At 44.7% G+C, this 17614-nt stretch overlaps 1 protein-coding gene across 1 annotated transcript in view; it reads right to left on the bottom strand.

Annotated features, from left to right (window-relative positions):
* LOC149461205 (glycoprotein-N-acetylgalactosamine 3-beta-galactosyltransferase 1-like) overlaps nucleotides 1–13775 on the bottom strand; it is a 30017-nt gene extending 16242 nt beyond the window's left edge. The window contains exon 1 of the mRNA XM_089678668.1: nucleotides 13403–13775. Within this exon, the coding sequence (XP_089534794.1) occupies nucleotides 13403–13628 (226 nt within the window). The 5' untranslated portion in view covers nucleotides 13629–13775. The remainder of the gene's footprint in view (nucleotides 1–13402) is intronic.
* Between the last annotated feature and the right edge of the window lie 3839 nt (nucleotides 13776–17614).

Genomic DNA, 17614 nt, shown 5'->3' with positions numbered 1-17614 from the left:
TCCCTCAAGGTTCTGTCCTTGGATCCCTTCTCTTCTCCATCTATACCTCCTCCCTTGGTCACTTGATAAACTCCCATGGCTTTAAGTATCAGCTCTGTGCTGATGTCACACAGATATATCTTTCTACTCCTCACCCCTTCAGTCTCCTCTCGCATTACTGACCTACTAAGTGACATATCGGTATGGATGTCACTCCACTTCCTCAAACTCAATCTTTACAAAATGGAGCTCTTAGTATTCCCCCCAGCCAACCCCCTCCCCCCTGACTTCTCCATCAAGATCAATAATACAACCATCAGTCCCTCCCCTCATGCCAGGGTACTAGGTGTAATCCTAGACTCTCATCTGTCCTTTCAGCACCAAATCCAATCACTGTCCATATATAAATACTGTATAATAATAACAACTTGTAGTGAGTCCTCAAGAGGCAGGTGAACAACCCCCCCCCCCCCAACACACACAAATTCTGACAAACTCCAAGCATTGATTATGCAAGAATGGGCTGCCATCAGTCAGGATGTAGTCCAGAAGTTGACTGACAGCATGCCAGGACGAATTGCAGAGGTCTTGAAAAAGAAGGGTCAGCAATGCAAATATTGACTCTTCGCATAAACTTCATATAATCGTCAATAAAAGAAAAACCTTTGACGCTTATGAAATGCTTGTAATTACACTTCAGTATACCATAATAACATCTGACAAAAAGATAAAAAAAAAAAAAAAAACACTGAAGCAGCAGGCTTTGTGAAAATTAATATTTGGGTCATTCGCAAAAAAATTTGGCCAGGGCTGTATGGATAAGCTGCAATATGCTACATTTCTGTTCTTGGGTCTAGATACACTTTTACTACCGTGTTTCATATTTGAAAAGTACCTCTCAAACAGGTTGTGCTTTGTTGAACAAATGTATACGTATGTGTGCATTTGCGTGTTTGTAAGCAGGTTTGCTTTAATCGCACAGCCACTACAGCTTGTTCTAAGCATGTAATGATGATGCACAGTGTGTGGATTAGATTTCTCTATCCAGTTAAACTGGAGTGGTATGACTGGTATGACGCTGACCAACCTTTATCCCCTGAAGGAGGGAAGGTGCGTCTGATCCAGAGCACAGCACCAATACATATACTTTACAGAAAGAAGGTTCAGAAATAACAAGCTTATCAAACCTGCCAATCGAGTTATTGCGCAAGTCGAATAAATCAGTTCCTGAATCTTTCAGCTGTAAAAACATAAAACAAACCAGTAATATCTGAGCCTATGCAAGAATCCAAACGTACATTCTTACATGAGAATTCTGTAGGGATAGATATATACATATATATGATTTATAGTTTATTCCTACATTCTACGTATGCCTTAACCCCTTGACGCCGACGTAACACAAATATGCGGCCTCACAGAACTGGCCTTTTTTCCGTGGGGCCGCATATTTGCATACCTTTCTGTTGGGAGCGCGCCGCATGGTGTGCTCCCAGCACAAAGACCGCAGTGTCACTGAGAACACCGGGTCCTGTTTTAACGATCGGGACCCGGGACTCCTGATTCCGGGTCACGTGATCGCTGTGATAGCCTCTGATTGGCTATCATAGTGATCAGTCACTGTACAGTCCGGCTCCCTTGTATTTTTTCCTCTATGAATGGAGGAGAGAGATACATTGTTTGAAACAAAAAAAAAATGTTTGTAAAAAAAAAAAAAAAGATAAATAAATATAAAAAATAAAGAAAAAAATACCTAGATCAAGCTTTCAAGCTTTGATCTACTTCAGTGCCAGGGTTAGTGTTTGGGTCAAGGTCTGGGTCAAAGTCAGGATTTAAAAAAAAAAAAAATCGGTGTCAATTAGGGGTTTATTTACTAAAGTTGGAGAGTCCAAAATCAGACTCCCTTCTGCATAGAAATCAATCAGCTTCTAACCTCAGCTTGTTCAATGAAGCTTTGGAAATGAAACCTGGAAGCTGATTGGTTTCTATGCAGAAGTGAGTCTGATTTTGGACTCTCCAGCTTTAGTAAATAAACCCCATAGTGTCAATGTCAGTGTGTTTTAGGTAAAAAAAAAAAAAAAAGTAAAAAACAAAGTGCACTATTGTTTCTGGGCTGTACTACAGGTAAAAACAACAAATAACATACACATATATGGTATCGCTGCGATCGTCAAGAGCTGGAGAATTTATTTTGGGTTGTTCTTTGGTGGTAGATTATGGTAGTAACAAGAAACACACAGCTAAATAAAAAAAATGATTTTTTTTTTTTTTTTATTAGTTTGGGCCAGTTTTCCTTTGATAAAAAAAAAACAGGTGATATCCATTACCATTTACCACCAAATGAAAGCCCAATGTGTCCTGAAAAAAACAAGGTATAATCCACCTGGATGTACAAAGTAGTTGTGATGATATGTACGGCTTTACTAACACATGTCAACATTGCAAAATTGTGCTTAGGCATTTAGATTTGTTTTACCCTTAGGCGTGAAGGGGTTAAACAGTGGGGGGAAGTCATCAAGAAGTGTTCCCATGAAGTCTGACTACTGCTGCCTTGCCAGAAATCACAACACCTGAGTGTGCACAACGGGGTTAAACAGTAAAGCTCTGTAGTTAATAATTAAAATTAATTCCCTTGTTCCTCCAGTCTCACTAGTTCTACCGCTACCCAACCCCCCAGTCAGAAATCCATGCTGAAGGAGCTTCTTTACCGTCTGTTGGTCCATTGATCACACATGAGCCAGATCTCACAAATTAAAGAGGAGCACCAGTCTTTCCCCAAAAAATAAATCCAATACAAATACTGTATATTAAATACAAATATTGTAGCTGCTGACTTTTAATATAAGGACACTTACCTGTACAGGGATCCAGCGATGGAACCAATTCTTCGATCGGCTTCGGGGGCCAGCATCTTACATAAGGGAAACCGACAGTCGTGCTGTGGTTGGTCTCGCAGCCTTCTGGAACCTGTGATGTGGCCCAGATGACGAGGGAAGGAGGGGGGCCGAACTTCCTTACATATCAGCAATCAGACCCGGACGTGGGAGTGTTACCTGTCAAAACCAGGTACCCACTCCCGCTCCCCCTTCCCCTACAAAAAATGCCAAATGTGGCAGTGGAGGGTGCAAACAAAACGGACCTTCAGCTTTTGGGTGAAGTTCCGCTTTAACTGTCAGAGATCAGATGCAGTTTGTTATTGTTTATTTCTCCCTATGGTGTTAGCAATGTAAGCATCAAAACAGCAGCCAACACCCATGTTGCTGAAGCCATAGGGGGTTATTTACTAAAAGGAGTGAGAAAACTGGTGCAGCTCTGCAGGGAAGCCAATCAGCTTCCAGGCTTTTTTGCCGAACCTTAATTGAAAAAACTGAATTTGAAAGCTGATTGGCAAGCAGGCACAGCAGCACCAGATTCTCTTGTTTTAGTAAATCTCCCCTATAGTAATGTATAAACAACAAAAAAAAGGCTTTTTTCCCTTTTTACCACACGGAATCTCCCTGGAAGGCACTGGTGATGTAGCCTTCCCAGGAAGCAGCTATGAGGCCAGAGCCACATCACTACTGCCTTAACCTCCCTGGAGGTATTCCCGAGTGTAGCTCAGGGTAAAATGTCAGTACCAAAAGCGGTAACCCCGAGCTACACTCAGGCTTACCATGCGGCATTGCTCAGGGATTCCCTGCAGCACTTACCTTGTCCTTCGCTCCCACAATGTGTCCCCTGCAGCGTCCCCGGCCATCTCCTCCGGCCGATGCCGGCATCCGGCTTCCGTGTTCCGGTCCCTGTGACGTTGGGACGTACGGACGCTGGAACTGGCGGCAAATTTGAAATTTTTAAAAAATGTAATTTTTTAAAAAATGATTATTATATAGTAAAACATTGCTGTTTCAATGCATTTCACATATATTTTGTCCCTACTGCTTTGTCCTGTGCCCTGCCTACATTTTGACTGTTCTTTCTGCCTGGAAACTTAGAAACGTCCATGGCGTCCGAAAAGCGTCCCTTTATGTCAAAATCGGTTTTAGACCGGCTAGAGAACAGCGATAGTAAATCAGAACCACTTGCAGAATTGAGTGATAATGATTTGTGGGGAAATTCGTCATCAGACACTGAAAACGATTCGGCGACTTTGCTCAGTGATCTGCGAACTTGGCGCTATATTTCACATTTCAGTGTTTTCGGTTTGATTATATTATTGAATTAAATATATTATTTTTATGATTATTTATTAAATTATAATTTATGGTTTCGTGTTTCAAGTTTTATCATATCCGGAATGTTTACTAGACTTTTGTTCGGACAGATTTCAGTGAGTTATTCCTAAAAATTACAGCCTACAATAAAAAACTATATATTTCCATGCAAAAAAATGGTACCGCTTTCAGCACAAAAAAAATCGGAAATAATCATACCACCAAGGAGGTTAATATACCAGAAAGTGGGATTAAACAAAATTGTCCATAACCAAATAAATCTTTTAATAAACAAATGACGTGAAGATGTTTTGAGCTCACCGTGTGCCATGATTTGTTATTGTTGGGGGAGGGTTAAAGTCTGCTTTAAAGCCCATCTGTTGGCAAAGGTGTCAACCACCCCAACCTATAATTAGCCTTTGCAGTAAAGTGCACATGGGAGGGCAATACACATCACAAACAGAAGAATTCCCAGCACACTTACCAGCTAACCTGCAACACAACCAAATTGACCCCAACAATTCACATTAAAAACAGAGGTATTCATTTGCAAATATATGTGTAAGCCACGGTGCCCACGTCAAGGCTCCTCTGTATACAACGGTCCTAACGCTATCGTTTTCAGAGTCTCCAAGTTGGAGCACATACAGCAGTGGATACATTAAAGTGGTAGTAAAGTCCTCTGTTGGTTCTACTTTTTGGGGGCCCTAGGTGAGTTATGCCATAATGTGTATGCATAGCATAGCATATAATCACATTATGACAGACTTACCTGTTAACTTGAGACATCCAGTGCTGCGATCGATCCGGAGGGTCCCGGGTGCTTCCATCTTTGCCCAATCTTCATTCCAGGTTCCGTGACTTTGGTCACTTGAATGGCCAGGCTGCTATGATGTTACTCCCTCGCATGCACACGAGTCATATCGCAGCGGCACAGAACAGGGCCGTAAATGTACATGACAGCTGACAGGCAGGAGGAAGCATTTATGACAGCATAGTGGCAGCACAGTGGCTAAGTGGTTAGCACTTCCGCCTGGTAGTACTAGGGTCGTTGGTTCGAATCCCAGCCACGGCACCAGACAGGCAGACATGCTGGTAGGTGAATTGGATCCTGTCTAAATTGTCCCTAGTATGTGTATGTATGAATGTGAGTTAGGGACCTTAGTTTGTACACCCCTTGAGGGTTAGGGACTGATGTGAATGTACAATATATATATGTAAAGTGCTGGGTAAATTGATGGCGCTATATAAGTACCTGAAATAAATAAATGACAGAAGAGACCGATAGGGTCCTGTCTGTCAGCATTTTATTTTTTTTTACAAAGACAGTTTACTAGCACTTTAAAGGCAGGTGTGCCTGGAGGGAGCCCACTCCTCCATAAAGGCACAGGGATGTATGTGACACCCAGCAAGAGCACAATGGTAGCTGAAGGCATCCAGTGTGTCCCCACACCCAAAATTAGCCTGACCTTGACCCTAATGGACACCTTTGGGATGAGCTGTAATGCTTACGTTGCCAGGTCAGGTCTTCAACATTAGTATCAGACCTTGTGTTGAAATACAATGCATCCCATTTAAAAATGCTATGGGTGCTATGAGCTCAGGAGTTTCAGCACCAAAAAATTAAAGTGTAACGAAAGGCAAAAATATTTACCTTAGATCCAGTCTGACGTGGGTATCGGCATTTTCTCCCTGGCTGCTTCTAGGTGTCATTCTTTGACGGTGTTGATTGTCCAGCATGGGATGATATCAGTTCCATGCATGCATTGGAGTGCAGTCACCTGGACACCCACCCTGTGTGCTGCGATGACTGCAATCCTGTGCATGCGCAGCTCAGTGTACATTCTACAGAGGATTGCAGACAGGCAGGTAGGCGTATTTTACTGAAGAAGAGACACTGCATGTCACTTCTGGGAAAAAGATTTTTTTTTTTAGCACCCAGATATTTACCCTCCAGGCACAGATACGCTGCGTGTTACTTCAGCACTTTTATCCCACTCACAGAAATGAACACTAAGGTTCTTATCTAAACCTTCACCTCAACTTAACGGTTAACCTCCTAACACACAAGCTCAGCCGTAATCCCCGCAGTGATACTATGAGAGTGATAATTCAATTACACAGTGACTCATTCTATCATGGCAGGACTGCCGCTCAGAATACATTACCTCTGTAATACACCATTGACTGAGGCCAACAATCAACGTCAAAAAATGATCCAGACATCATGACAAACGCCACCAACTAATCACCCGGCCAATGTCCCCTAATGAAGAGCCATAAAATAGGCAAGGTTGTCCCAAAGTGAAACCAAATCAGAGAGGGGCACAAGAAGGCTTTTTCTAGCTACCACATGCAGCAACAGAAATCTTGTGGAGTCTGTTCTTAGGCAGGCCTTTCCCTTTCAAACAGTTCCAGTCCTGGCCAATCCTGACATTCCTCTCCTACATGTTAAAAAACAGAGTTCCACCCAAAAGGGGACATTCCGCTTTAAAGACTGGTCCCCCACTCCCCATTAAGGATTGGCACCTTTGGAGAGCGGGTACCCGAAATTGACAGGTACCCGCTCCCACTTGTGATTGCCTAGGCCAGGGGTAGGCCAGCTGTGGCTCTCTAGCTGTTGTGGAACTTCATTTCCCATGAGGCATTGCAAAGATTATAAAACTGACTATAGCGTTTGGCAAGCGTTGGTCTGGCGTTTGCGGAGCGGTTTTTAACGCTCCGAAAACGCTGCATACGCGGTTCAGCGGTGGTTGCCGAACGTTAAAAACACCCCACAAACGCCTATAATGAAGTTTGAATGGTGTTACCACTCCGCAAACGCATTGCAACCGCACCGCAAATGCCAGCCGGGCGTTTGTGGAGCAGCACCATAGAATAGAATAGGAGGCTTCAACCAGAGGCGTCCGTTTTGCTGCGGCGTGATTTGGGATCTATTAGACCCCATATTTCTCCTCTGGTCTCCAAAGCATCTGATCAAACCAAAATGGGTTTGATCTGATGCTTTCACAATCCAGTAATGGCTTGCTTACATAAGAACAAAACCGGAAGTGACGAAATCCTCGTCAACTCCATTTTCTGATATCACAGTGAGAGGAACAACAACCATTCCTCACACTGCATCCCAGGAACCGGATGCCGCTGGTCGCATCCTTAGCGGGCTTCCTGAACGCATGGGAAAACCTGGTAAAAGGGGAATTGGAGGTGGGGACCCTCATCTGCTGCCTGTAAAAGTAATCCAGCAGCTTTTTAGCCACTCAGATTACTTTTACAAGCTGTAGGGTCGCTTCCTCTAAAGAATGATATCTCGGTCATCGCTGCGGCTTCAGCAATGACCGGCATATCACCATTCCCATCCAAGGACGTATGGATACATCCTGCGGACAGGAAGCGGTTAAATGCATAGTTCACGTTTGCCAAAAATCTGTAAACACTACATACAAAAAAATAGCTATAGATACAGTTTAAATAGATAAAAGTAGGAGAGGTTTGCTGTAAGATCTGGTTATGCCACCACGGAGGGGAAAAAAAAAAAATACAGAGTGTTATTTGCTGACTGTAACCTGATCACCCACTCTTATCTATAGGTGACACATGAGCAGAATGCAAATCACGTGTCACCATGTGCAACTTCCATCATGGTGGTATGAGGCACCACGAGGCTCCTCTCCTGGCAGTGAACGACTCCTTTTCTTATTACAAGCCAGGGCGGATATGATTTAAATAACTAGTGAAAAGGCTCGATTTAAATCATTTTTAAAGAGCAGCTGTCATCTCTGTCCCACAGCAGCTCCTCCTCTGACCCGCTGTTGACTCACCGACAGTCCCATTCACTTTAATGGAATGGCTGGTGATGCGGCAGTGACACAACAAGGTGAGGGACGTGGCGGCAGCAGGTGAGTAGATGCCCGCTAACAGGCGCTGCCATGATAGATCTAAAATTACAGGTGCTCTGTAGCCTCCCTGGCGGTATTCCCGAGTGTAGCTCGGGGTAAAGTTTCAGTACCAAAAGCGGTAACCCCGAGCTACACTCGGGCTTACCATGCGGCGCTGCTCCGGGATCTGTTCTTCACTTACCTTGTCCTGCGTTCCCGCGATGTCCCTCCTGCAGTGTCCCCGGCAATGTAATCCGGCGGATGCCGACATCTGTCATCTGGGTTCCGTCCCCTGCAAGCATCGGGACGTACGGGGGATGGAACGGCGGGAAATTTGAAAATAACAAAAAGTGACATTCACTCAATACACTAAAATCACATAGTATAACATTCCTGTATCAAACCATTTCACATACATTTTGTCCCGAGTGCTTTGTCCGGCGCCCTGCCTGCATTTTTACTGTTCTTTCTGCCTGGAAACTGAGAAACGTCCATGGCGTCCAAAAAGCGTCCCTTTAGGTCAAAATCGGTTTTAGACCGGCTAGAGAACAGCGATAGTAAATCAGAACCACTTGCAGAATTGAGTGATAATGATTCGTGGGGGAAATTCCTCATCAGACACTGAAAACGATTCTGCGACTTTGCTCAGCGATGTGCAAACTTGGCGCTATATTTCAAATTTCAGTGTTTTTGGTTTGAATATATTATTGAATTAAATGTATTATTATTATTATATTATTTTTTATGATTATTTATTAAATTATAATTTATGATTTTGTGTTTCAAGTTTTATCATACCCGGGATGTTTACTAGACTCTTGTTCGGACAGATTTCAGGGAGTTTTTCTAAAAATTACAGGCCTAGAATAAAAAAAATACATATTTCCATGCAAAAAAATGTACCGCTTTGAGCACAGAAATATGGACATAATCAGACCGCTAGGGAGGTTAAATGTAAGGAATCCGATTCTTGCTGCAAGTTAGAATCTTTAATATTTGTAAACCAAATGAATGTTTCCTTTTTAGAATAATAAGCTGTCATGTTAGTAAAACAGCGATATAAAACAACTGATTTTAGGTTAATAGGTTCATCACACAGAGCTGGAGAACGACTCAGATTCTTTTATTTCATGTTTTTTCTCATAGTTACTGTGAAATTGTGTGAATGCGTCAATGCAGGGCATGTTATCTCAGCTTGGATTAACTGAATGAGTTTACCAGAAATGTAAATATTACAAAATATACAGCCTCATGCTACATAACTATTCAGTTAATAAATTGAGTTTATTCAGCATGAAACTATTATTTCATGCTGAATAAACTCAATTATTAATGTGTCCTAAATAAAAAAAGATCTTTAGACAGATTTTTACTCCGAAAGCATTTTATTAAAATACATTTGAGAAAATAAAATAAAAATCTGTTTTAAATAAAAAAAATCCGATTTAAATAAAAAAAAAAATTTTTTTTATATTTTTAAAAGAAAATAAATCCGATTTTTTAAATGTAAGAAAAAAAAATTTTTTTGATTTTTATCTACCCTGTTATAAGCCAAATCGGCCCTTAATGAGGCACAACTAGCACTGCTTTGGTCTAAGGATGTGGATGAGGTTATAAACTCCAGAACTATGGATGCCAGCTGGATACACCATCATTTACTATGTCGGATACATTTATGCAGTGGACCTACTGTTTAACTCATTAAGGGTTTCTGGGTTCAATAGCCCCCACAATACTGTGGATAATGCATTGCCTCTCCATCTCTGACTGCTTGCCCCACACCTAACTTTTCTGACTGCCTGGCCGTGGATATGAGTCCTCAATTATTGTGCTACTTGTTCCACACACTTTTATATACATTACAAGCCCCTGAGGAAGCGCCCCTTGTCGTGAAACGTTGGGCCATTAACAGCTTATCTGAAGGAAGTGGACCGCATAAATTCCACCCAGGGTCCATATTAGGAAATGTAAAACTTTTTGTTTTGGGGGGGGGGGGGGGGGACGGACACTGGAATACATGTACAATGCAATTTATATTTTTAATCACTGATATTCTTTTAAAGAAGTTATATAAATAAAGGAACGTATTGTTTTATATTTCTGTTGTACGGAGTATATCTATATAACAACTTATCCATGCCTTAGTTACGGTATATCCTGCCTCAATTACTGCAACTCCCTCCTCACTGGTCTACCGTTACACAGGCTATCCCCCTTTAGTCTATTATGAATGCTGCTGCTAGACGCATACACCTTACCAACCGATCAGCGACTGCTGCCCCTCTCTGCCAATCCCTCCACTGGCTTCCACTAACCCAACGTATAAAATTCAAAATACTAACCACAGCTTACAAAGCCATCCACAACACGGCCCCTAGCTACATCACCGACCTCATCCACAGATACTGCCCAAATTGCCCACTCCGCTCCTCCCATGATATCCTCCTCTCTAGCTCCCTCATCACCTCCTCCCATACTCGCCTCCAGGACTTCTACATCCTCTGGAACTCCCTACCACAGCATGTCCAGTCAGCCCCCACCCTGTCTGCCTTTAGACGATCTTTGAAAACTCACTTCTTGAGGGAAGCCTACCCCACCTCCACCTAAGAACTCTACTTGAACCACCTCCGCCAGATCATCCCCCGCAGCTATCACCTTTTGTATCACCTCCCCCATCCTTTAGATTGTAAGCTCCACGAGCCGGGCCCTCCTATTCCTTCTGTACTGAAATGTATTGTAATTGTACTGTCTCCCTTATATTGTAAAGCGCTGCGCAAACTGTTGGCGCTATATAAATCCTGTATAATAATAATATGTGTCTGTAAAGTCCATAATTGCTTAGAATCTATTCTATAAATCTGGGACGTGGCACGGTTATATCCAATTGGTGTGACCACCAGCCACTCGATGGTCGCCCAGCTTCTCTTTTTACCTACTTGTTTGATTAGTGACTAGCTGTCCGTCTTGTGTGATATTATAATTATGTGTTATCGGGGGACATCGCTGGGTTCACATCAACCACCTGGCTGTAAAGGAAGGTACACTACAACTTTCTGCTGGTGAGGGGACACTAGGGGACTGTCACAGGGGACACGGGTCAGCCGCTCCACTGCAGTGTGACGTATATTGGTTGGGAGTCTATAAGAAGAAATACCAATAAAGCAACTTGCTGTCAGAGAAGAGAATTGCTGACGTCGTCATTGACAGTTACTCGCTACGTTCAAAGTGGTAAGTCATTTAGTAAACATGATGTTATATGGGGTCTCGTGGCAGAATCAGCCCCCCCCCGCCCCCTTCTTCTTCAGATACTGAATACAAACACTTGTCTGACTTGCCATCGCTCTGAATGAGGTGTGCAGTGTTCAGCAACAGGAGTGCGGCCCCAACAATGCAGACGGAAGATGCTCCCTCCCATCCATCGTCTGTCCACACAGCTGACAACAGTCAGTTAATAAATGTCAGAGGTGATCTCTGTCATACTGTAACCAATACCAGCCAATCAGTAACCTCTCCTTCATACCTGTCCATGAAAAACAAGGCACATTCTTATGTCTAGGCTTGTATGTGAGGGAGATCAGTGGTCAGCAGGGTGCCCAGCAGGGAGATCAGTGGTCAGCAGGGTGCCCAGCAGGGAGATCAGTGGTCAGTAAGGAGATCAGCAGGGAGATCGGTGCCCAGCAGGGAGATCGGTGCCCAGCAGGGAGATCGGTGCCCAGCAGGGTGCCCAGGTGGGGATCAGTGGTTAGCAGTGTGTCGATCAGGGATCAGCAAGGTGCCCAGGTGGGCAATCAGCAGGGTGCCCAGGAGGGGGATCGGTGATCGGCAGGGTGCCCAGGAGGGGGATCGGTGATCGGCAGGGTGCCCAGGAGGGGGATCGGGGATCAACAGGGTGCCCAGGAGGGGGATCGGGGATCAACAGGGTGCCCAGGAGGGGGGATCAACAGGGTGCCCAGGGTGGGGGATTGAGGATCAGCAGGGTGCCCAGGAAGGGGATCAGCAGGGTGCCCAGGAGGGGGATCGGGGATCAACAGGGTGCCCAGGAGGGGGATCGGGGATCGGCAGGGTGCCCAGGAGGGGGATCGGCAGGGTGCCCAGGAGGGGGATCGGGGATCGGCAGGGTGCCCAGGAGGGGGATCGGGGATTGGCAGGGTGCCCAGGAGGGGGATCGGGGATCAACAGGGTGCCCAGGAGGGGGGATCGGGGATCAACAGGGTGCGCAGGGTGGGGGATCGGGGATCAGCAGGGTGCCCAGGGTGGGGGATCGGGGATCAGCAGGGTGCCCAGGGTGGGGGATCAAGGATCAGCAGGGTGCCCAGGGTGGGGGAATCGAGGATCAGCAGGGTGCCCAGGAAGGGGATCAGCAGGGTGCCCAGGAAGGGGATCAGCAGGGTGCCCAGGAGGGGGATCAGCAGGGTGCCCAGGAGGGGGATCAGCAGGGTGCCCAGGAGGGGGATCAGCAGGGTGCCCAGGAGGGGGATCAGCAGGGTGCCCAGGAGGGGGATCAGCAGTATCAATGAGAAGATCAGTGGTTAGTAGTGTATCAGCAAGGGGGAGGTCAGCAGGGACATCAGTAGTCAGAAAAGTATCTGTCAGATCAGTGGTCAGCAGGATGTCAAGGGGCAGATGTCAAGTCAGCAGAGTGTCGCGAGGGAGGGAGGTCGGTGGTCAGTAATGTAGCAGGGAGATGAGTGGTCAGCAGAACCCCCTCAGGACAGATGTGAGTAGTCAGGGGGAGGGGTGACAGGGGCCCCGGGGTCAAGAGACAGGGGCCTGAGGTCATGGAACAGGGGTGAAAGCAGCCCCGGTGTCAGGGGACAGGGGCCCCAAGGTCATGTAACGGGGGTGTCAGGGGCCCCGGGGTCAGGACGGGGGTGTCAGGGGCCCCGGGGTCAGGACGGGGGTGCCAGGGGACCCAGGGTCAGGACGGGGGTGTCAGGGGCCCCCGGGATCAGGACGGGGGTGTCAGGGGCCCCCGGGTCAGGACGGGGGTGTCAGGGGCCCCGGGGTCAGGATGGGGGTGTCAGGGGCCCCGGGGTCAGGATGGGGGTGTCAGGGGCCCCTCGGTCAGGACGGTGGTGTCAGGGGCCCCGGGGTCAGGACGGGGGTGTCAGGGGCCCCGGGGTCAGGATGGGGGTGTCAGGGGCCCCGGGGTCAGGTCGGGGGTGTCAGGGGCCCCGGGGTCAGGACGGGGGTGCCAGGGGACCCAGGGTCAGGACGGGGGTGTCAGGGGCCCCCGGGATCAGGTCAGGGGGGGTCAGGTCGGGGGTGTCAGGGGCCCCGGGGTCAGGACGGGGGTGTCAGCGGCCCCGGGGTCAAGACGGGGATGTCAGGGGCCCCGGGGTCAGGACGGGGGTTTACCATGGTGTTGCTGGCTGTCCCGGTTGAAGTCCATGACTTGCCCGGGCAGGGAGTCGCCGTGCTGGTGGTCGGAGTGCCCTCCGTGCGGGTCGTTGTGCAGGATAACCGGGACCGCCTCCTCCCGCTCCTGGAAGACAATGCTGAAGAGGACATAGCAGAAGATGAAGCCGATGGCCAGGCCGAAAGAGAAGGTGGCCAGACTGAGCACAGACTTGCTAGTCGCCATGACAGCGCTTCGCTCTCCTCCGTCACATCGCCGACTAACTGACCGGACGGCTCCGCCGCCCAGGCCCCGCCCCCTCCCACACCATGGGGTTAACCCAACGCTCAGGTATCAGGCGAGCCGCTTCCCGGCGACATGACGTCATGACGTCCACATCTGCCGCTCTGAGAGGTCACATGACGGGCTGTCACGGTACACCCTCTGAGGAGAATTGATGGAAACTAGAACAGCTGTACAAGGCAACCAATAAGCGTCTATCTTATATTTCCAAACCTTGACTCAACAAACCGAATGGAGACGCTGATTGGTTACTGTACACAGCGGCTCCAGTTTGAACAAATGCCCGATCGTACATAAACATCATAGACAGTTATTACCTCATATTACATATAGACAGTTGATGCAAACTCAGCCACTAACATCTCACACATACATGTATTGAACGCACTTCCAAAGTTTTCAATCTTTTAAAATTTTCAGCTTTATACCCAATAATCCTGTCACAGACATCCTTGTTCAGGCACTTCTGTTATGGGGTGACAACCGCCTGTCAATTGTCCTCCTGCGTTGTCACCTTGTCATATGCACTTTTGATGAAGTCACTGACAGTTGTCAGGCCCCAATCACACCCGAGCGATTTATATCTCACACACTTGAGGAGAAAAAAAAAATATTAAAATTATTATTAAATCATTATTATTATTATTATTCTCAATGGAGATGACTCACATTTCCACTCCAAGGCAGATTTATGCATTTTTGACTATTTTTAAATGCATGGAAATGTGCAATTTGCATGTTTTTGGAGCGTTTTTCTGCTCAAATGAAAAAAATTAACATAAATAAATAAAAATGATAATATTAATAATAATAATAATAATAAATTAATAAATATAAGTTAAATAAATAAAACACACATAAATACAAATAATCATAAATAAATAATACATATATAAATGAAATAAATAATATTTAATATAAAATCGTGATTCTTGTGAGCTACTATGGTGTATTATGTGCATAAGAAATTATATATTAAATATGATTACAATCTATGTAATCAAAATCACCTCTTAAAATGTAGTGCTATATACTAAATTATATAAAGTATATAAACGTGAAAATTGAATGAGTGGATCGCCTACACCATACACATACTAATTATTAATACATATTAATGTGTTACAATAATCAAAAACTTAACGGTTTGGTCATATAAATCAGCACACAGCACATGAGAAGAAGTTTTTTGTGTGGACTTTTTCATATAAAAATATATTTTTTATATTTCTTATTTATATATATATTTTTTATATAACCCTCGCTAGTGGAAGTTATCGCAATTAATCAAGGAGTGATTGTGGGAAGTTGGGAACGTATTTGCAGCAAAGTAGCACCTCAATAGTGTGGACTTATAAACACTATTTAAAATTTAATATTAAGTTGCAAAATATATTGTATAAGTATACACATTTTTTTCACAATTTTATTTTAGTGGAGCATGGCACATTTATTTTGTTTTAAATAATATTTAATAATACATAAATAATAATTAACCCCTAACCCTTAAAAAAAAAAAAAAAAATTTATAATAAAAAAATAAAAACATGAACACCCTAACAAAAAAGACAAAAAGGGGAAAGGTCCTCTACTGGGTGGGACTTTAAAGGCACAGGTTTATAAACAGACTAATGAATCAGCAGTTAAAACGTAAAGCTCAATTTTATTTGATACAATCTTAACCTCCCTGGCGGTATTCCCGAGTGTAGCTCGGGGTAAAATGTCGGTGCCAAAAGTGGTAACCCTGAGCTACACTCGGGCTTAACATGCGGCGCTGCATAGGGAGTCCCTGCAGAGCTTACCTTGTCCTTTCGCTCCCGCGATGTGTCCCCTGCAGCGTCCCCGGCCATCTCCTCCGGGCGATGCCGGCATCCAGCTTCCGTGTTCCGGTCCCTGTGACGTCGGGACATACGGGCGCCGCCGCCGCCGCCGGCGGGAAATTTTAAAATTTTAAAAAATGTAATTTTTTTCCAAACAAATTTTACATAGCAAAACATTGCTGTTTCAACTCATTTCACATACATTTTGTCCCGAGTGCTTTGTCTGGTGCCCTGCCTGCATTTTGTCTGTTCTTTCTGCCTGGAAACAGATGACACCAAGCTGTGCCGTGGAATAACGTCCTTACAGGATGTCTTCAACTTACAAGCCGACCTCAATGCTCTGTGTAATTGGGGGACTATGTGGCAAATGAGGTTTAATGCTGATAAATGTAAGGTTCTGCACTTGGGGGCTAAGAATATGCATGCATCATACATACTAGGGGGGGACAACTGGGGGGATCAATGGTGGAGAAGGATCTGGAGGTTCTGGTAGATCCCAAGCTTAATAATGGCATGCAATGCCAAGCTGCGGGTTCTAAAGTGAGCAAAATCCTCTCTTGTATTAAAAGAGGTATAGACTCCAGAGAGAGAGATATCATTTCCCCGGTACAAATCATTAGTAACACCTCATCTGGAATATGCAGTTCAGTTTTGGGCACCAATTCACAAAAAGAACATTGGGGAACTGGAGAAAGTGCAGAGAAGGGCAATGCAGCTGATAAGAGGCATGGAGGAGCTCAGCTATGAGGAAAGATTAGAGGAACTGAATTTATTCTTTCTTGAGAAGAGGAGATTAAGGGGGGATATGATCTCCATGTATAATACATAAGGGGGGATATGATCTCCATGTATAATACATAAGGGGGGGGATGATCTCCATGTATAATACATAAGGGGGGATATGATCACTATGTATAATACATAAGGGGGGATATGATCTCCATGTATAATACATAAGGGGGGGGGATATGATCACCATGTATAATACATAGGGGGGGATATGATCTCCATGTATAATACATAAGGGGGGATATGACCTCCATGTATAATACATAAGGGGGGATATGACCTCCATGTATAATACATAAGGGGGGATATGATCTCCATGTATAATACATAAGGGGGGATATGATCATCATGTATAATACATAAGGGAGGATATGATCATCATGTATAATACATAAGGGGGGGATATGATCTCCATGTATAATACATAAGGGGGGATATGACCTCCATGTATAATACATAAGGGGGGATATGATCTCCATGTATAATAAGGGGGAATATGACCTCCATGTATAATACATAAGGGGGGATATGATCACCATGTATAAAACATAAGGGGGGATATGATCACCATGTATAATACATAAGGGAGGATATGATCTCCATGTATAATACATAAGGGGGGATATGATCATCATGTATAATACATAAGGGGGGATATGATCTCCATGTATAATACATAAGGGGGAATATGACCTCCATGTATAATACATAAGGGGGGATATGATCTCCATGTATAATACATAAGGGGGGATATGATCTCCATGTATAATACATAAGGGGGGATATGACCTCCATGTATAATACATAAGGGGGGATATGACCTCCATGTATAATACATAAGGGGGGATATGATCTCCATGTATAATACATAAGGGGGGATATGACCTCCATGTATAATACATAAGGGGGGATATGATCTCCATGTATAATACATAAGGGGGGATATGATCTCTACGTATAGTACATAAGGGGGGATATGATCTCCATGTATAATACATAAGGGGGGATATGACCTCCATGTATAATACATAAGGGGGGATATGATCTCCATGTATAATACATAAGGGGGGATATGACCTCCATGTATAATACATAAGGGGGGGATATGATCTCCATGTATAATACATAAGGGGGATATGATCTCCATGTATAATACATAAGGGGGGATATGATCTCCATGTATAATACATAAGGGGGGATATGATCTCCATGTATAATACATAAGGGGGGATATGATCTCCATGTATAAATACATCAGTGGTTCATATAGTGAACTCGTTGTACAGTTATTCACCCTGAGGTCATCACAGAGGACAAGGG

The sequence above is a fragment of the Staurois parvus genome, unplaced genomic scaffold (genome assembly GCF_062004578.1).
Source record: "Staurois parvus isolate SC_StPar_1 unplaced genomic scaffold, SC_StPar_1.0 ptg000208l, whole genome shotgun sequence".
Classification (NCBI taxonomy): Eukaryota; Metazoa; Chordata; class Amphibia; order Anura; family Ranidae; genus Staurois; species Staurois parvus.
The sequence above is the reverse complement of the archived record's forward strand: the minus strand, read 5'-3'. Positions and strand labels throughout refer to the sequence as shown.